At 39.0% G+C, this 22,031-nt stretch overlaps 1 protein-coding gene across 1 annotated transcript in view; it reads right to left on the bottom strand.

The window, feature by feature from the left end:
* LOC114046987 (prostaglandin G/H synthase 1-like) overlaps nucleotides 1-22,031 on the bottom strand; it is a 31,258-nt gene that overhangs the window by 7,768 nt on the left and 1,459 nt on the right. Inside the window, exons 3-8 of the mRNA XM_027867631.1 lie at nucleotides 7,640-7,756; nucleotides 7,335-7,475; nucleotides 6,010-6,153; nucleotides 4,868-5,049; nucleotides 2,787-2,870; nucleotides 1,959-2,205 (exon numbers count right to left, since the gene is read on the bottom strand). Coding sequence (XP_027723432.1) covers nucleotides 1,959-2,205; nucleotides 2,787-2,870; nucleotides 4,868-5,049; nucleotides 6,010-6,153; nucleotides 7,335-7,475; nucleotides 7,640-7,756 — 915 coding nt within the window. The remainder of the gene's footprint in view (nucleotides 1-1,958; nucleotides 2,206-2,786; nucleotides 2,871-4,867; nucleotides 5,050-6,009; nucleotides 6,154-7,334; nucleotides 7,476-7,639; nucleotides 7,757-22,031) is intronic.

Genomic DNA, 22,031 nt, shown 5'->3' with positions numbered 1-22,031 from the left:
TGGAGGAGAAAAAGATGAGAAGGGGGTGAGGTAGATGGGCATATGACTGCTAGAGATCACTCAACTCTTGCTTGTCCATTTATCTTGCATCTTTAACTCTCCTGGATTTTTCCTGTCTCTCCTCCAAATCCCTGGTGAATTATACTAATTCTAGTTGAGACAAGTCCCCACCCTATAACTTCCCCCTAGAGAAGCCCATCTGTTCAAGAGGACAGGGTGAGTCAGAGTGAAAGAAGGGAAAGAGAGGGTCTCCAGAGTAATAGCAGAGAGGGACCCTTCAGGCTGGCTAAGCAGGAAATGGTCTGACATTCAGGCTACAGTGGCCCCAACCCCAGGAATACCCAGCCCCTGAATCATCCCTGCTCTAACCAACAAGAAGCAAGCAGGTGGGAAACATTCAAAGAAACTCAGGTAAGGCGCTCTTGGTTGGAGGGCCTCACACAGTCTGCTTCACAGCTTGGAAGAAAGGATGGAATTCCTCACACAGGGCCTTCCCCTATGGTTTGTAGGGACACAGAAGCCTCTCCCAGCCAGAGTGGTGGATTGAGAAGTGGTGTGAACTTGGAAGAGCTTATTAAATTTGCATATAAAAACCTCAGGCTCACCAGCTATGATAGATAGCTTAAGGTTAATTTGTACCTGATGAGATTTTTTTTTCATTTTCATCTGCAACAATTTATTTCAAATGTCCAACATGTTACTTTATATGTCAATGGCAATTGATGTTTCACAAATTTTAGTGAACTTGTGATTATATTCTTCAATCATAAAATAAATAAATATAAAACTCAAGCTACTAAGTGTGAGTACCAGCACTGGGAAGCTTCTGAATGTATAAAGTACTTGTCCTATTCATGTCTTTGTCCTCTGATTTATGATTGCGCCCACCTTCTAACTACTCTGTGCATATCCTCTATGTATCTAGTTATTTTCATGTTATCTCTCCCATTAGATTGGGAGCTCCTTGAGGGACATGTTTTCGTCTTTCTGCTCCCTTCGGTACAATGCTTGGCACATAGCTGGCATTTGTTAAATGTTTATGACCAGCTCACTTGTAATTAAAGGTTATGAGAATCTACATGTATTCAACTATTGGCATCACCAAGGAAGATTAACTCAACAAATGTTTTAAATAAATAAACATACTAAATAAGTGTACTAAATGTAATAAATGAAAGTTGGGGGGTGGTGGTGGAGGGAGAAGAGGGAAAGCTACAGTAATGGATTTAATTCAATTCCTTGTCTATAGTGAGCTGAACTCCCCTGTGGGAAGAATGTAGTGGTAGACAAGAAAGAAACTGGTTAACGAGAACTTTGAATGTCCCTAGAGGAACAGGAACAATTGGGATCCTAAGCCCTTCCACACTACATCCCCTGGCCTAGCTTCCTAGAGGCAGACCTGGCTAACACAGGATAGTGGGGGAAAGGAATGAGTTTTATATAATAGTTAGCATATATGCCGCATTTTAAGGTTTTTCAAAGCACTTTACAAATATTTTCTCATTTTATTCTCATAACAATAACCCTGGGAGGTAAATGCGATTATGATCCCCATTTTGCAGATGAGGAAAGTGAGGCAGACAGAGGTTAAGTGACTTGTCCACAGTCACACAACCAGTAAGTATCTGAGGTCAGTTATGAGCTCTGGTCTTCCTGACCCCAGGTCTAGTGATATATCCACCGCACCATCTACCTAGAAGGGAGCTCCACACATAAAAAGTTAGAAAACAACCTAGAATGTCAGCACAAGAGATCTAGGCAAGTGACATCTAGCTGTTTGCCAAAGATCACATAGCTAGTGCTTGGTATATAGCCAAAACTCAACCTCAAGTCCAGTGCCTTTTGTTTTATCATGTTTCCCAATACTCCCCAATCTGCTCCCAAATGCAGGCTTTGGGGAGAGGAGCCTATGGCACTCTCTTGAGGAATCTGGACTCAGGGACAGATCTTCCACTCACCTATGAGGATGAGTCGGGTCGTCTGAAAGAGCTGCTCATCATTCCAGGTGGGGTGCTCAGCTTGCAAGAGGTCACAGACACGGTTGTGTTCCCGAAGCCAGATTGTAGCATACATCATGAGGCCTGGGAGCAGCCCAAACACCTCCTGGCCCACAGCCATCTGTTGGGTTTCAGGCACATTTGCAGGGTACTTCATGTATGCGTGAGTCTCAGCCACTGATGGCGGATACATCTCCCCATCCACCATCTACAACAGAATCATCCATGGACTTGATCACCCATGGAAGGTCAGAGCTCATCTCCTCTAGCATCCTACCTAGAACAGGAGTCTCAGGAGCAATGCTGACAAGTGGCCTTCCAACCTTCTCCACTGGCAGGGAATTCAGTTTCTCCTAAGGCAGCCAGTCCTATTGCTGGACAGTTCTGATGATTAAGAAATCTTATGCTGTGCTCAAATCTGTCTCTGTTAACTATTTAAATTTCTGTCATGATAGCCTTGAAGAGATTTGAAGTCAGTTGCAATGTAACCTCTTCATCCATCAGGCAACCCTGCCCCTGTTCCTGCCCCTGAACCCACTCCATCTCCTCATTTTGTATACTGGACTCTCAGGGGTAGTGTGGAGAGGGGTAGGGGACCATAGGATCATTGGGCATCTCCACCTCCCAGCTGAACGCTTCTCACCCAAGGCACACCCAAAGGAAAGGAAGCCCTTTGCGCCTTAGAAGACTGATCCCACCCCCATCCCATACCAAACCTTCTGCACCTCCTTCTGGCCACTCCAGGGCAGGCAAGTGCTCAGACTTTATTTCTGAGAACCCCAGAACTACCTGAAACTTCAGCTTCCCATCCTCAAAGAGGTGGAGTTGGTGCTGGCGCTCCAGGCTGTCTCCATAAATGTGGCTAAGGTCCACCTGAAGAAACCAGAGAGGGGACTCACTGAACTCACTTAACTTGCCCCTAAATTAGGATTTTGGAGGGAGGTGAGAGCAAAATACAGACACTAAGGCCAAGGCAAGGGCTAGAGTCAACGACCCCATGGAGATTCTTCCAACCTGGGGGATCTGATAAAAAGTAAGCTGCCTGAGGGCCCATACCAGGTAGTTTGGTTTAAGTTTTTGGTCTTTTATCTCCAGTGCCTAATGTGCCTCGAACATTACTAAGTGCTTTTGATGGATTGGAATGATTGGAATTTCTGGAAGCATGAGATTGCACATAAGTGTGCACACATGCACAAAGGCATATATACATATACATACATGTATAAACACGAACACATGCATATGGTCGTGCATGTGCACACGTGAACACACATGGGCGTGTGCAAATACACATGGTGCACTCGTGTATACTGTAGACTCATATAAATACATGCATGCACACTCACATAGACACACATGCACACACGTACATAAAAATAGAAATTGGGGAGGGTAAAGTCACTTGTTTGTATTTGAAACCTTTAGCCTCATCATCATTACCAAGTCACATTTCAATAAAATTTCAGAGTCTACAAAGTGTCCTTTCTACAACTGCCCAAGGGAAGTAAGCACTTTGTAAGGATTATTAGCCTATGTCACAGATAAACAACTTCTCAGACAGATAAAGTGACTTCTCTACGGTCATATAGCTTAGAGCACTGAATCTGGAGTCAAAATCTGTTACTTCCCACCTGTGTGACCTTGGACAAATGATTTCTCCTCTCTAATCCTGTATTTCCTCATTTGCAAAATAAAAAACAAAAAACTCTTCCAACTCTAAATATGATGATGAGTGAGAGCCACAACGCAAACACAGGTTGCAGGGTCATAAAGACTTGAAAAGAACCTCAGACCTCACCTAACCTTAATTTTGTAGACAGGAAAACTGAGGGCTGGAGAGGGAAGCTTAGGTCCCATAGCTAGAAAGGAGCAAAGCCAGGATTCAACCTTGGGTTTTCTGATGCCAAATTCCACACTTTCTCACTACATTACACTGTCTCCCTATTTTCTAACTTTAAAGATTATTCCCACTCCAAAATGGACCTTGATGATAAAGTTCACTCCTCTCATTTTCCAACTGAGGAAACAGAGGCCCCAAAAAGAGAAATCACTGCTCAAGGTGACAAAGTCAGATCCTTTGACTAAAAATGCAGAGCTCTTTACATTAATTACTGCTGTTTTTAATAAGAGATGAAGAAAAAAAAAGAAAAGGACCTATTTGTACAAAAAATATTTACAGTAGCTCTTTATGTGGTGGCTAAGAATTGGAAATCAAGGGGATGCCCATTAATTGAGAAGTGGCTGAACAAACTGTGGTACATAATAGCGATGGAGTATTACTGTACTATAAGAAATGATAAGCTGCCTGATCTCATAAAAACCTGGAAAGACTTACATGAACTGATGCAGAATGAAATGAGCAGAACCAGGAGAACTGTATACACTAACAACAATATTGTATGATGAAGAACTGTGAATGACTTAGCTATTCTCAGCAATAAAATGATCCAAGACAATACCAAAAGCCTCATGATGAAGCATGCAATCTGCCTCCAGAGAAAGAACTGATATTGTCTAAATACAGAGTGAAGCATGCTATCTTTCTTTCTTTCTTACTTTCCTCCTTTTTTTGTCTCCTTTTATAAAATGACTAATATGGAAATGTTTTACATGATTGCACATGTATAACCTATATCAGATTGCTTGCTGTCTCAGGGAGGGACAGGGAAGGGAGGAAAGGAGAGAAGGATAGAATTTGGAACTCAAAACTTAAAAAAAAATGTTAAAAAATGGTTTTAACATGTAATTGGGAAAAATAAAATATTATATATTGAATATATATGTGTGTATACATAATTGTGAGAAATATATCCCCCTAAAAGTAGCCCTGGAATGGGAGTCAATGAGGGCAGGACCTAGTTGGGGCTCACCCCATGGCCCAGGGCTTTGGTGAAGCCAGGGCCCATCTTGCCAGCTGTCTTGAAGAATTGATGGGTGAAGTGCTGGGCAAAGAAGGCAAACATAAGATTGGTCCCAAGAGGTGAAGGCACAAACTCATTCCGCATCAGGAAGCGTTGAGCCAGCAACTCTGGGTCTGGCAGTTGTTTCTTCCCTGTGAGGAAAGGAGCCAGGGTGGGGCAGGTGAGGAAGTACCCATAATCTAGCCAACCAAAGGACATTGCCTGGTCTTTTCTCTTCCCTCAATACCTCAGTTGAGGGAATCACAGAATCTGAGAGTTGGATAGCCCCTCAGAGGTCCTCTAGAGCAAATGGCTCCTAAGCATTCTCTATAGCATCCTCAACAAGGGATGACCAAGGTTCTACTTGTAGATTATCAGTAAAGGGGAAACTCACTACTTCTCAAGGCATGATCCATTTCACTTTTGACCAATTCTGAGTGTTAGGGAGTTTTTCATTATGCTGAATTGAAATATACCTCTACTATGGCAACCTTTCTCCTCCCCCCTCCACCTCATCCTTCCCTACTAGTTTTGTCCTTGTGACCAAGTAAAAATCTAATCTCCCTTTCATATGATATCCCTTCAAATACTTGAAGAACTATATCCTGTCTTTTCTAAATCTTCTCTTTTCTAGGCTTAATATTCCAAGTTTCTTCAAATGATCCTCAGATGTCATGGTGTCACCATTCTGTTTGTCCTCCTTGGAAAGTCTGCCATACTGTCAATGTCCCCTAATATGCAGGACCCAGAACTCAACAAAGACAGGTTTTGACCAGTACAGAAGACAGTAAAACAACTATGTACTTCCCTTCAGTCACTACATCTCCATTGTGATGTGATGGAAAGAACTCTGGATTTGGGGTCAAAGCACCTGAGTCTGAACTCAGGCTCAGCTACTTCTTGGCCATGTGACCTTAAGAAAGTCACATAAACTCCCTAGTCCTCAGTTTCTTCATCTATAAGTATAGGAATTGAACTAGATGACCTCTGAGGGCCTGTCCAGCTCTAAATCTTATGACCATAATATAGCCTAAGATTGAGGAGACCCTTATCACTCACCACTGGCCCCTGGGTTATTATCATTACCACCCCGCCCCAAGCCAAAGAGTTACCTTTGACCCCCATGGGAGTGGGACAATCTTCAGGTACAGGAGCTAGTACCCGAGTATAGAAGCTCAAATTTGAATAGGACTCCCAGCTGATGTAGCCATGTTCCGAGGTGTAGGTAGGTGGGCTGGGAATCTTGTTTGCTTGAACTTTGGGAGGAGAGGGACAGAACAATCACTTAGGCATATAGGCCTTCAAGCCAATACCCTTAGGGATTCTCCATAGAAGAGAGAGACAGGACCCTTGTGGGCAGAGCACACCCAGTGGAAAGGGGAAGGGGGACAGACAGACAACCCTTGACCTCAGAGAGCTGCCAAGGCTGATAAGGAAGACAGGCCCTCCCCTCCAGGAAGAACACTGCCCCGTCTGAAGGAGGAGATAGAGGACACAAGGTGAAGGGAACCCCAAGGTTCCAGCCTGGCTCATAAAGTTTTATCTGCCATCAAATTGTCTCCAGTATTCATTTCTGCTGAGCCTTATCAGATGCTCTGAATTCGTTTCACTTAGTGAGACAGGACATCTTGGTTTGATGTAGGATCCAGCAGCCCCCTTTCCCAAACCTTGGTTTGATGTAGATTATGGGTACTTCCTCACCTGCCCCACCCTGGCTCCTTTCCTCACAGGGAAGAAACAACTGCCAGACCCAGAGTTGCTGGCTCAACGCTTCCTGATGCGGAATGAGTTTGTGCCTTCACCTCTTGGGACCAATCTTATGTTTGCCTTCTTTGCCCAGCACTTCACCCATCAATTCTTCAAGACAGCTGGCAAGATGGGCCCTGGCTTCACCAAAGCCCTGGGCCATGGGGTGAGCCCCAACTAGGTCCTGCCCTCATTGACTCCCATTCCAGGGCTACTTTTAGGGGGATATATTTCTCACAATTATGTATACACACATATATATTCAATATATAATATCACAGACTAACTGGAACTCAAAGCCCAGACCCACCCCAAATTCATAATTTCCTTTAAAGCTGCTGTCCTCTGCACCAATATAGTCACTCTAGACCCAGTACTTACCCACTGACCTCCTTGGGTTAGAAGGAGTGTTGACAGTCAATTGGGGTAGAGAATTCAAGCGCTCTGGCTCTATTTTCTGATAGTCTATGTCTTAAAGTCCCTTCCAGTTTTATCATTCTAATTTCTCCAATTTTAACTTTCTAATTTCTAACATGGTTTGCTCTGAGATACCTTTCAGATTAAAAACTATGATCTATATCTTAACACTTTATTTTCAAAGTTCCCTTCCAGCTCCTTTTAGGTATGAACAACAGATACTCATGGATGGAGATCTCTCCAAGGTATGACAGGGGTTGGAGCAGAGACATACCTGTAAGCACAAGCCTCATGAGAAAATCTCGTAAGAAGGTAGAGTTGATAATGTTCCAGATCCACCGACCATGGGTCAGGATGAAGTGGTAGAAGGAAGGACTGGGGCGTAGGGCTTCCCGGATTCTAGTCCATAGCTCCGCTGGCGTGGGAGGGGGTAGGAGGCAGAAAGCTCATCAGATACCCTTCTCCCCAGGCTCAGAGGGATGTGGAGATGCAAGAGGGCAGGAAGGATAGGGAGTCAAGGAAGGAAGGGGAGGTGAGGCAAAGATGATAAAGGATGGGGGCACAGGGAGCAGTACTCATGGGTGGTGCAGTTGGGGCCATGGTAGCCAGTTCGCGTGCAATCACATTGGTAGTGGTTTAGGCCAAAGCGCACACAGACACCTTTATGTTGACATGGGAAATAGCAGCAGGGATTCACTGTGGGGAGATAGGATACATAATTGTTTAAAAAAGAAAAGCTTCTCTGAGGACTCCATAAAATAGTCCCCAATATCTTACCAGTGACCAACCTCCAGAAGACTCAAAGTGCCCAGGCAGTATGTCCCCCATGTTCTCTCCCCTGACAAGTGCCACAGCAGCACTCACCCCTCCTTTACACAAGTACATAGGATCATGTCAATTAGAGCTGAGAGGAGATATAAATGGCACCTAGTTCACCTGCCTCTTTTTATAAATAAGAAAGCTAAAGCCCAGAGAAATTACATAATTTTCCCAGTGTCACAAAAATAATAAATAGCAGAGTCAGGCTTCAAACCCAGGTCCTCTGACTCCAAATCCATAATGCCAGATTTTCCCCTGCCCTCCCCCAACTCAATGCTGGTCCTCTCTGAGAGGAATCTGCCAGGGCCCCAGCCTTCCTTCTTCCCACCTCATAAACCATCCTGATACCACCTGCTTCTCACCTACCTCCCCCCCACCACCATATATTCAGGCATCCAAATTATCTGACAAGGAACGTGGTGGAACCAATCCTGAGTAAAACCACTAATGCTTTCATCTGAGTTTTTGTGACATTGATGTTTGGTAGGTCTCTTATATGTCTGACCAATCCTTTTTTATTTTTCTTTACAGATCCTTACCCATATCATACCCTTATTCATGAGTTTATCCAAGGCTTCTGTCATGGGCCCCTATTCTTTCTCTAGCCATCATCTCTTGGTGATCATATCAGCTTCCATGGCAACAACTCATCTTTACGCAAACAACTGTCATATCTGTACATCCACACCTCCTTTTTCTCTTGAGTGAGAAAGTCTGGTTACAGTTTCGCATCTCCAACTCCTTATTGGCCAGTTCCAGATTGATGTCCCACAGACATCTCAAATTCAACATGTTGAAGAACAATGTCAGACCCATTCAAGATGACTGCCTGGAGGCAGCCTGATGCCCACATAATCATTCCCACAAAAAGCTAAAGACACCACACCAGAAAATAACAAATGTAGGAGGGGATGTGGGAAAATTGGAATACTAATGTGCCATTTATGGAGTTGTGAACTGATCCAATAATTCTGGAGAACGATTTCGAACAATGCCCAAAGGCTATAAAACTGTGCCTACCCTTTTACCCAGCAATACCACTACTGGGTCTGTATTCCAAAGATAGCCAAAAAAAAAAAAAAGATGGGGGGAGGACCTCCTATACGTACAAAAATATTTATAGCAGTTCTTTTTGTGATTACAGAGAACTCAAAATTGGGGAAATGTTCATCAAGTGGGGAATGGCTGAACAAGTTGTGGTATTTGATAGTGATGGAATACTATTGTGCTATAAGAAATGATGAGCAAAATGCTTTCAGAAAAACCTGGAAATATCTACATGAACTGATGCAAAGTGAAGTGAGCAGAATCAGGAGAAAAGTGTACATAGTAACTGCAATATTGTACAATGATCAACTATGAATGACTTTACTATTTTCAGCAATACAATGATGTAACATAATTCCAAAAGACTCATGATGAAAAATGCTGCACTTCCATAGAAAAAACTGATGGAGTCTGAATGTAAATCAAAGCACCCTTTTTGAACTTTCTTTATTTTTCTTGTCTTTTTGGGGGGAGCTCTGTGTTTTCTTTCACAACATGATGAATATCAAAATATATTTTGCATGAATGGACCTCTATAACCTATACCAAATGGCTTGTCTTCTCAATGAAGGGGTAGGGAAGGAGAGAATTTGGAACTCAAAATTTTTAAAAATGAACGTTAAAATATTTTTACATATAATTGAAATAAATAAAATGTTTTTAAAAATCACACCAGACCAAATGATGATCAAGAAATCTAATAAGAAACTACAGTGGATAACATCTTTTCCTCCAGAGCTACACCCATAACCCACAGGCAATAGGAAAGGGGGCTGCAAGAAAAGTCAGCATCAGTGCAGACAAACAAGATAGTAATTTACCAGTATGATCACAGATTAGCCAGAAACGTGTGTATACCCAGCAAGGTTCTATATCCAGAGGCAACACAAAAAAAATACTCTCACAAGAACTCTCTGTGTGGGGTGGAGGGATGGAAAACCACCAACAAGGAGCTTGGAGACAACCAGAAGTGGCAGTGATCAGTCCAGCCATGGCAGTAAGGCTCAGACCAGAATGCCCCAAGACCAAGAGTTCCAAGGTCCCTAAAACTCTGACCTGAGATACCATAAAGGGCCCTGAAAATCCAGTAATCTGAATCTTTGAGGTCCAAGAAGACTTAAACCAGGAGGCAGAGATCAGGTAACTAGATGACACAGTGGATAGAATGCTGGGCCAGGAGTAATAAAAACTTGAGTTCAAATCTGGCCTCAAACACTTACTAGCTTGTGTGACCTTGGGCAAGTGACTCAATCTTGGTTTATCTCAGTTTCTTCAACTGTCAAATGGAGATAATAACACTTACCTCCTAGGATTGTTGTGAAGATCAAATGAGATAATATTTGTAAAGCACTTAACACAGTACCTAGCACATAGCATGTGCTATATAAATATTTGCTGCTATTGTTATTATTATTACTATTATTATTATTATCACAGTAGGGACCCCTATTGACCCGAGTCAAGACCAAGATCAAGAAGGGCTGACTACCTCAACTAAAAGAATAGTAGATTATGGATCCTGGACCTAGTACAAAGCCCAAATTCAGAAATTAAGGCTAGAGACATAGCTTCTGGGAGGTCATTCTATTTTGACTCTCCCTCACCACCAAGAACCCTAGCTGGACCTACCCAGTTCTACCTGGCACCACATTCTCACTGGTTTGGAGGGGTAGTGAGTACAGAAGGAGAGGAAGAAAGAGGCCAAGAAAACAGAACATAAAAACTTGGAAATTTTTAAGTGTGCAGTAAATCATAGGCTGTCAAAGCAAGAAAGAACTTAAAAAGTCATCCTAACCATTCTCCTGATTCCCATTCACAGGTCTAAATGACATTTAGAAGCAAACAACATTTATGCCCATGTGAGGCAGTGGGAAATTCACTAGCTTTGTAGTCAGAGAAGCTGGGTTAGAAGCCCATTTGGTAGCATCACTTAAAACTGTGATGTTTGACAAATTACTTCACTTCTGGGCCTCAGTTTCCTCATCTGTAAAAATTAAAAGATTAGACTACATTTGCCTAAAAGTATAGATCATCACCTAAGATCACTACTCTAGCACTGGAAAGAACCTTATTGGACATTTCACCCAAACTCCTCATTTTACATTTAAGGGAACTGAGACCCAAAGAACTATGAAATGATTTGTCCAAGGTCATAAAGCAGCTTACTAGTAGAGCTGGACCTAGATTTTGGTGCTTGAGTCTCATAACCCAGTGATCTTTCCATTATCAGCAGACTCAGGCTTCTTTCTTATTTTGCCAGGGTTTGGAAGATATTACATTAAGGTGATCACATCTAACTCATAGAGGATAGAAGAGATATCCTGGAGTGTGGTTTGGGGGAGGGACTACTGGGGGATTAAGTGTGAATCCACTGACTTCTGGTTAATGATGGTAGAGGAGACTAGCTCTCACTTCTGTACTCCAGCAAAGATTTTAAAAGAATATAAGACCAAATAATGATCAAGAAAGAGGTCCTGACCAAAAAAAAAAAAAAGGCAGTAAAAGTTAAGATAAGCCAAACACCTTCAGCATAGACTGAAGATTCTCCAAGGGGCACCTGGAGCCTACAACATTCTGTACTTTGGTTCAGGATGACTAAAGTGCTCAGACGAGAAAGACTCAGGGCAGTAGGAAGCCCTCAGTATTCTGACAGTGAACAGCTCTCAGACCAGGACACCCCAAGGGTTTTGGCAGTTCACTGTCCTATGATCTGAGATGTTCCAAAGAGCCCTAAATACCTCAGTACTCTGAACTTAGTTGGTCTAGGGGGGGACTACATGAAACCTACCAGGGCTCTGAATGCATAAGAAACCAAGTCAGGACCAAGCAGGACCCCACTACTCCGTCTAAGGGTGCAAGTTGAGCCTGGACCTGATAAAAAGTCATAAATTAGGAACTGAAGCTGCAGAAATGAGTAAACAGATGAAGATACTGAATGCTATGAGGAAATAGTATGGATCCTGAGATGGTCAAAAAATAAACCCACAAGGAGAGAGTACTTCCACAACAACCACAAAGCCTCAGGGGGTGGGGGTGGGAGATGTCTCAGCCCCAAGAACTTAAAAAATACCTGGAATAATTGAAGTAACAGAGAAAATGAAATTACAAATGAAATAATAGTCCTAGGGGAAAGAAGTAGAAACAATAAAAAGCTTAGAAAAGAAGGTAGAAAACCTAACCAAAACAAGAAAGTCTCTAAATATTAGAATAGATCAGACAAAAATCACTGGCTTTATGAATTAACAAGAAATACAAGGTGTTCCAAAATTTTAGTGCAGTTTTAGGCTATTAAAGTTTAACATATGACTATCTCATAGCTATTAATGCATAAAACTGCACTCAGATTTTTAAAGTTATTTTTAATGTTATTAAGCTAATAGTCTTTTTTCTTTTCTTTTTTTTAATTAATTAATTAATTTTTAGTTTTCAACATTCACTTCCATAAGCTTTTGAGTTTTATATTTTCCCTGCCTCCCCATCTCCCTCCGCAAGACACTGTGCAATCTGATATAGGCTCTATATATACATTCCTATTAAATATATTTTCACATTCGTCATGTTGTAAAGAAGAATTAGAACCAATAGGAAAATCCACAAGAAAGAAGAAACAAAACAAAACAGAAAAAAAGAGTAAATAGTATGCTTCAATCTATATTCAGGCTCCGTAGTTCTTTCTCTGGATATGGATAGCGTTTTCCTTCATGAGACTTTTGAAGATGTCTTAGATTCTTGCATTGCTGAGAAGGATTAAGTCTATCAAAGTTAGTCATCACACAATGTGGCTGTCATTGTGTACAACGTTCTCCTGGCTCTGTTCACTTCACTCAGCATCAGTCCATACAAGCATTTCCAGGTTTTTCTGAAGTCTATGCTAATAGTTTTAAGTGACAAAAGCTTAATATGTGAACTTGTCATCATTATTATAGCTTAAAACTTCACTAAGATTTTTGGGATACTTTGTATGAGAACAAAATACAAATATTGAAAAACCATGAAGAAAATGTTAGGTATTTACTATCAAAAATAACATATCTGGTAAACAGATCGAGGATGATTGAAGAATAATCTGACTCACTGAAGACCATGATTTAAAAAAAATAAAACCTATACACTTTATTTCAAGAAATCATAGATAAATCATAGAAAAAATTACTGATAAAAATCTACTAGAATAAGAATACAAAGTAAAAATAAAAAAATCTAGTGGACATCTTTTGAAATAAATCTCAAAATGATAAAACTCAGGAATGTCATAACCAAAATTTGGAACTTTCAGGTTAAATTTAAAAATACTACAGGAAGCCATAAAGAAGCTGTTCAAGTACCAAGGAATTACAGTCAGGGTCATATAACACATGGCAGCTGCTACCATAAAGAAGAAATCTTGAACTGTTCCATAAGGCAGAAAGCAAGGGCTTACAATAAAGAATAACTTACCCTGAAAAAATGAGTCTAGTCCTAAAAGGGGGGAAATAGATTTTTGGTTAAAAAAAAAGGTCAATTTCAAGCATCCCAGAGGAAAAGACCTGATATGAGCAGAAACTTTGAAATGCAAATGAGTAAGCCAAAAGACACTTTGAAAAGTAAATTTATTTGAGAAGTCTGAAGGAGCTAAATAATGATAAAGTTCTTACAGTACAAAATGGAGAAAAGAAACAGGTGGCACTTTGGAACCCTAATGTCTCTAAGGGTGACAGAAGAGAGTTAAACACAGAGGGCCTAGGGGTGACTTGTTCTATTTCGATGATCTTAGAAGAAGAAAGAAAAAGCAGGAGAAAGGAATATGTCTGGAAGAAAGATGGAAGAAGGGGATAGAACTTAGTATTTTCATCATCAAGGTGCTTGAGAAGAAAGATACAAAAAGATAGAAAAGAGGGTGAGGAGAGGGAGCTTCACATGAAGACCATTCTTATCTGAACTATACATAGGAAGATTGAACACATACACAGTGTTTGGCGGGAAAATATATTAAACTCGACAAGAAGACAGGCAGGGACAGGGAAGGAGGAGATGAAATATTAAAAGGAAGATTGTATTGAAGAAGGAACAGTCATCAGAAAAACAAACTTCAACTTTAAAAGTATGAATAATTAAAGGAGAATTAAAATAAAAAAGAATAAAAACTAGTGATTGGTATCTGGGCAAAGGTTAGAGAAGAGAGGCAAGAGTGTAAAAGAAAATTACTTCAATTATAGATCACTACTCTTGCTCACACTCCTTTTTTCACCACCTTCTTTATAAAGGATATAGGGATAAAGAAAGGAAAAATGTAAGAGTATATGATGTAGGTAAAAATACAATTAACAATCATAACTGAGAATGTGAATGATATGAGCTCACCCACAGAACAAAGAAGATGGAAGCATGGATTATAAAGCAGGAATTAACAGCATGTTGTTTAGAAGAAACACAATTGAAGCATAAAAATTCCTCCAGATATAAAACAAGAGGCTGGAAGAGAATTAATCATGCTTCAAGTGACCTCAAAAAATAGAGGAGAACATGCATAATCCCACACAAGGGAAATGTAAAAACAGACATGGTTAAAAGAGATAGAGAAACCATATCATGCTTAAAGGCACTACAAACAGTAAAATCATGCCAGAATTTAATATATTTATGGATATTTGTGCCAAATGGCTTAGCATCTACATAGTTAAGAGGAAAGTGAATCAAAGTATGGAAAGAAATAGACAACAAAACTATAATAATTGAGATGTTAACATACTCTTTTCAAGACTAGACAATTAATAAAAATATGAATAATAAAGAAGTTAAAGATTTGAATAGAACAGCAATTACTAAAAAAAAAATAGAAAGGAACATACATATTTCTCAGATGTGCATGGCACCTTAACAAAAATTGATCATGAGATGGGGCATAAAATCTTCACAAACAAATGAAAAAAGCACATTTACGGACCATAACATAGGAAAAAAAACATAATTAATAAAGGACCTTTGAAGAAAAATGGAGAATAATTTAATGCTAAAGAATTGGTGGGTCAAAAACAAATCATGCAAACCATTGATAATTTCTTCAAAGAACATTGCAAAAAAGAGGCTACATATCAAAACTTTTGGGACACACCCAAAACAGTCCTTAGGGGAAATTTTATGTATCAAAAAACTTTCATTAATGAAAGAGAAAGAATAGAGTAATGAATTAGGCACACAACTAAAGAAAGAAACTAGAACAAGAGTAATCAAAAAAAAAACTAAAACCAAAATAAAAATTCTGAAATTCAAAGAAAAGACTAATAAAATTGAAGACAAAATAATCACAGAATTGTTAGGTAAAACAAGCAGCTATTAAAAAATAATAATAAAATGGATAAACTATTACCTAGTCTGATTTTTAACAGAGAAAATAAATTTAATTGCAAGTAACAAAAATGAAAAAGTAGAATCCCCCTCAAAAAAAGGAAAAGGAAAGGAACTGTTTGCCCTAAATGCCAACAAAACAGAAAACAAACAAATCAACTAATATTTTTACAAGTATAAAACTCCCAATTTTTTTTCATTTTATCTTTCAGTTGAAGCATTTATTTTCTCTCCCTTTTACCCTTTCCCCAGTTTAAAAGAGGAAAGAAAAACAAAACCCTTGTAATAAATATGCATGATTAAGTAAAATAAATTCTCACATTGTTCATGTACACATTGCATTGAATTCTACATCTTGAATCCATCACCTCTCTGTCAAAGGGTAGCCTAGTTCATTGTGAGTACTCAGGAGTCATGGTTGATCATTGAGCTGGTTAGAGTTCTTAAATGTTTTAAAGTTGTTTGACTTTACAATTTTGTTGTTATTTTACAAATTGTTCTCTTGGTTCCATTCACTCTATCTTGTGTCAGTTCATTCAACTCTTCCCAGATTTCTCTGAAACTATCCTGTTTTTTGACTTTATGGCACAATTGATTACATTCATGTCATCTACCATTATATTCATATACTGCAATTTGTTCAGCCATTCCCCAATTGTTCCTAGTTCTTTACCATTATTAAAAAAAACTACCATAAATATTTTTGCACATGTGAGTCCTTTCTCCCTTTCTTTTTATGTTTTTAAGGGTATTTGGCCTAGTAGAGGTGTCAGTGGATAAAACTCCCAAATTAACAAACAAGAAATGGAGAAATTAAATAATCACAGAGAATGAAATTGAACAAGACATAAATGAATTTCCAAAGGAGAAAATCCAGGACCAAATGAAATTACAAGCAGATTCTATCACAGATTCAAAGAACAATGAATTTTAATGTCATATAAATTATTTGCAAAATTGGGAAAAGATCCTACCAAATTCCTTCAATTATACAACTATGGCCTTGATAAGTAAACCAGGGAGACACAAAGAAGAAACAGAAACTATATCCTTAATCAATATAGATGCAAAAAATATTGAATAAAACATTACGAGTACAGCAACATACTAAGAAGTTAAATACATTATTATCAGGTTGGATGTATACCAGGAATGAAGGCTTAGCTCAATATTAGGAAAACTATAAATATAATAGACATATTAATAACAAAAACAATAAAAATCATGTTTATATAAATAAAAACATAAAAACTTTTGATGAAATGCAATACTAATTTCTGATTTAAATAAAACACTAGGAATAAATGAAACTTTCCTTAATACGGTGAATAGTGTCTAAAACTATGAACCACCATTATTTGTAATGGAGAAATACTAGAAATGTTTCCAATAAGATTGGGATAAAGAAAGGATGTTCATTGTCATCACTATCATGCTAACTAATAATAAAACAATAAAAAATTGAGGGAATAAACATAGGCAAAGAGGAAAACAAAATTACCACTTTTTTGCAAATTAGATAATTATCTACTTAGAAAACTCTACAGAATCAACTAAAAATTATTGAAACAATTATTAACTTCCAGAAAGTAGTATATAAAATAAACCCCCATCATCAGCTTTTCTGTATATGAAGGCAATACCTTCTCTAGAAGGGGCAGGCATGGCCTAGAGATCCACATAGACTGCTGAAATTTGGAGTTTTCATTCATTTCCTAACACAAGAAGATATGGTTTCAGGATGGGGATGGAACTGAAACTGAAAAAAAGAGCCCTCAAAAGGAGATGAGAAAACACCAGAGGAAAGAGCAGATGGGTGCTTCCCAATAGCCCAGGGATGGAAAGGATCTACAGAAGCCTTGGAAAAAGCAGAGAGAAGCTAGAGATAGGAGAGCTTGTGTGGTAGTTTGATTAGCAGCCAGAAAGGCCATTTTTCCCCCTTCTGATGCCACAAGAAAAGGAAAGTAAGATAAGGGATGATGGCCAAAGAGGTATAGACTGTTTCAATCAATGATGTACAATCACAAACTAAACTATTCCTTTCCCATCCCTTAGGCTGGGTGTGATTGCCACCTACCTCTAAGTCTGTTCCATTATTCTAGTGTTACATAACTAGTTTACAACTCATAAACTCCTGTGGGTGATGCAAGCACATGTATTTCCATGTATACATTATTTCACAGCCTGAGGGTACAGACACTATTCTGGGAGCCCTAGTACAGTTTGTATGCAAACCCCAAGCCATCATTAGAGAGTTTTCTCTCTTTAAGCAGTAGTACAATAACGAACCATTAATGTTTCATCACTACCCAAGGCCAGAATTCATACAAATCTGGGCTTTTCAGTGTGCCCCTATCAGGCTATAAGCTGAACCTGTTGTTTTACTGTGTAACTCTGATTCCTGACTTACTAAAAACTGTGGGCCCTCAGGTTTTATAAAAACACTTAATATTAGACTTAGAAAGGATCTTAGAGATGTCTGAGTACAATCATATCTTTCCCCACTCTAATCCAACCTCCACTCGGCTGTCAAAGTGATTTTCCTAAAGAGTGGATCTGACCACATCACCACTCTGCTCATTAACCTCAGCCAGCTCCTTGTTGCTTCCAGGATCAAATACAAAGTCCTCTCTTTGCCATTTAAAGCTCCTTACAACCTGACACTTTCCTATCTTTCCAAGCTTCTTATACTTTACTACCCTCGATGAACTCTGTGACACAACTAACACTTGCCTACTTGACATTTCCTCACAGATGACATTCCATCTTTTCATGCCTGGAATATACTCCCTCCTCACCTCTATTTCTTAATTTACTTGGCTTCCTTTATAACTCAGATCAAATCCTGCCTTCTATAGAAGACCCTTCCTGGTCCTCCAGGAGTCTACATAGAACCAGGTCATTGCTTTTCCCTCTAGAGGACATGTTACAACACCAACAAAACTCAGCAGGAAGGCATGGAAAGAGAAACTCCATTCAGAATAACTACTTGATATATACAATATTTGAGAATCTACCTGCTATGGCAGACACAGGAACAATATGAATACAACTACAAAACATTTTTATAAACATCAACAGACATTAATTAGAAATATATTAATTGTTCTAGGTTGGGATGTGCCAATATAATAAAAGTGACAATGTTATCTAAATCTATTTACTTTTTCAGTCCCATTCTAATCAAACTATCAAACATTTACTTTATGGAACTAGGGTAAATAATTTAAAAAATCACCTGGAGGATCAAAATGTCAAGAATCTCAAGGGAAGTAAAAAAAATTGGAAGAAAGGCAGCTTAGCAGTACCATATCACAAACTCTACTACAATGCAGAAACAAACAGAATTATGTAGTACTAGTTAAGAAACAGAAAAGTCATTAGTTGTAGGAACATATAGATGAAAACAAACAGTACTATAGTGGTTGATAAACTGAATGGCCCCAACTATCAGCCTCTGCATCTGACAAATATTGTTGGGAAAATTGGAAAGAAGTTTAGCAGACATTATGTTTAGACCAGCATCTCATTCCATAAACCACATAAAAGTTTCAAATGGATATATAACCTAGGTATAAAATGTCACATCATAAACAAATTAGAACAACAGAGAAGGAGATAACTTTTTGCACCTATGGAAAAAGTATGGAAAGAAAGTTCTCAACTAAACAAAGGGCAGAGAGGATTTACAAGGCATAAAATAGATAATTTTAACCACAAAGAATTGAAAAGCTACGCAAACAAAATCAATGTGGTTAAAACAAGGAGGGAAACAGTAAACTGTGAAAAAATATTTGCAAAAAGTTTCTCTGACATCCAAGATACGTAAGGAACTGATTCAAATATTTAAGAACAAGAGCCATTCTCCAATAAACATTAAATGGCCAAAGGATACAAAGCAGCAAGTTCTCAAAGGAAGAAATACATGCTGTCAACAACCATATGAAAAAATGCTCCAAATCACTAATAACAAGAAAACTTCAAATTAAAACAGTTCTGAGATTCTATCTACCAACCATTAGATTGGCAAAGCTGACATAAAAAGGAAAAGAATAATTGTTACAAGGGCTGTGGAAGAACAAATATACAAATGCACTGATGGTGGAACTGTGAATCCAACTAATTCAGCCATTATAGAAAACAATTCAGAGCTAAAAGTCACTGAACTGTGCAGACTCTTTAACCTACACTACTAAGCATAATCAGCAAAGATAGAAAAAAAAAGTAGGAAAAGATATGTACAAAAATATTCATAGCAGCACTTGTTATTGTAGCAAAAAACTGGAAAGGAAGGAGGTGTTGTTCATCAATTGGGAATGACTGAACAAATTATGGCATGTGGCGGTAATGGAATAATATTGCATCATTAAAAATAATGGAAAGGATTGGATTCAGAGAAAATTAGACTCATATGAACTGATGCTAAGTAAAATGAACAGATCAAAAACAAGCGATGCAATGACTACAATAGTATAGAGAAACACAGGTTGGAGAGACTTAAGAACTAATTGATACAATGAGCAACACTTCTTTATGAGATCATTGATATTGATTCTGCCTACCTCCTAAGGGAGAAGTAATCAACCCAGGATGCTGAATGGGATATGCATTTTTGCTCATAGTGAATAGGAGGTGTTTTACTTGACAATACTTCTTTGTTACAAGGAAGAGTTTGTTTTTAATTTTTGGGGAAGGAATAGGAGCTCAAGGAGGAGGAAGAATAGCAATAGTAAGGCTGAAAAAAAAGAAAGAAATAAAACTGTCATTGGGCAGTTTTTTAAATGTATTTAACAGAAAGAAGTTCAGAGGAAGAAGCAAACAAGAAAAACAACTTTGAAACTAATATTTTATTTATTCACTTAAAAAAATAAGTTGTCTGGAATAGAGTCTCAGGTTCATATTCAAACCTATTCTGTTCTTTTCTGAAGATGGAAATGTTCATGTTTGCTGATATATATCAAGTTCAGAATGACAAAAAATAAAAATGATTAAAAAGGAAAAAATAATGATTCAGTCACCTAAGGACTTTAAGTGTTAATAACTTGCTAAGTGATTTCCTTCTCTAAGCCTGTTTCATCATCTATAAAGTGGTCATTGTATCACTTGTTCTGGATCTGCTCATTTTGCTCAGCATCAGTTCATATGTCTTCCTAATTTTCTCTGAATCCAGCCTTTCCATTATTTTTTATGATGCAATATTATTCCATTACATTCTCATGTCATATTTTGTTCAATCATTCCCAATTGATGAGTAGGGAATAGAGGTTTTCTAAAGGCTCTTCTACTTCTAAAATGTTATGTTCTAAGTGCCTTCCAGCTGTGGCAGCTGGGTGGCACAGTGGATAAAGTACTGGGTCTGTAGTCAGGAAGATGTGAGTTCAAGTCCAGCTTCAGACATTCACTAACTGTGTAACCTTGGGCAGATCATGCAATCCTGTTTGCCTCAGTTTCCTCATCTATAAAATGAATTGGAGTAGAAAATGGCAAATCATTCCAGTATCTTTGCAAAGAAAACCCCAGACTGGGTCATGAAGAGTCAGAAATGACTGAACAACAATAACCTTCCAGCTCTACAATCTAGAGTTTATTCCAGCTTTGAAATTTTATGCTCTGTGTTCTGACATTTTTGTTTTAACATCTCGTTTATATTCCATATCAGAAGGTTCTTTCTAGCTCTAACATTGTAAGGTCTCTTTCAGTCATAACATAGTAGCAATCTATTACAGCAGAAGGGGTGGAGAAGAGAAGTGGTAGGTAGACAGAATGAGGAGAAAAGGGAGCAAACACCATAGCCATCCCCCCACCCCAGGCAGTCCCTTACTCAAGAAGAGATAGTCAAGCGTAATGAAAAGAGCTCTGGTTCTAGAGTCAGAGAGCCTGGGATAAAAGTCCACCTCTGATGACTATTATCTGTACAACCTTTGGCATGTTAACTAACCTGCTGGGCCTCAGTTTCCTCCTCCAGCAAATGATGGCCTTTGACTGGAGAGCCTCTGAGGTCCCTTCCAACTCTCCAGATCTATGATGCTACAGCTTGGGGAAAGTAGGGGAGAGAAAAGAGAAGGGTCAATTATCCAAGTCCTACCTTACCACCAGACACACAGAAAGCATGAGAAAATAATTCAAATAATTTTACTCATGTCTTATCTGCCTTAGGCACTGCCTCTCTCAAACCCAAGAGAGCTTGTTTTCTTCCCTAAACCTTAGAATATAGTGTTAAACCTAGAAGAGACCATAGGACATAAAATATTAGACCTAGAGAAACTTAAAATACAGAATTATGGAAATTAGAACACAGAATGTTAGCACTGGAAAGCTCCTTAGAACTTAGAATATTGGAACAGGGGACATAGAATATTAAAACTAAATTATAAAGACCTTCTAGTCCAATTTCCTTATTTTACAGGTCAGGAAAGTAAGGCAGAGAGAGAAGTGACTGCCCAGCTGATAACTACTTTCCAAGAGTTGCAGATGAGCACACATGGGTCCAATAGGGCAAATCCACAGTAGACTCCCTTTCCCGGACACCCAACTCCAGAATAAATTACTAGAATCCTTCTGTTTTCCATGACCCTGAGAATTTGCAGAGCCCCAAATGGAGAGTCTCCTGTCCCTTTCCTCACTTTCCTGCTTTATTCAGGGAGCAGACCTCCCCACCCCCAGGATCAGGGCAGGTGAATGACCAGCATGAGCCCTACCTGCAACAGGGGTCCCAGGAGCAGAAGACATAGTTTGCAGCAATAGCAACACACTGAGTGAGAGATGTAGCCTTGGGGAGAAA

The sequence above is a fragment of the Vombatus ursinus genome, unplaced genomic scaffold (genome assembly GCF_900497805.2).
Source record: "Vombatus ursinus unplaced genomic scaffold, bare-nosed wombat genome assembly UNPS02014786.1, whole genome shotgun sequence".
Lineage (NCBI taxonomy): Eukaryota > Metazoa > Chordata > Mammalia > Diprotodontia > Vombatidae > Vombatus > Vombatus ursinus.
Note: the sequence above shows the minus strand (reverse complement) of the source record. Positions and strands in the feature narration are given on the sequence as shown.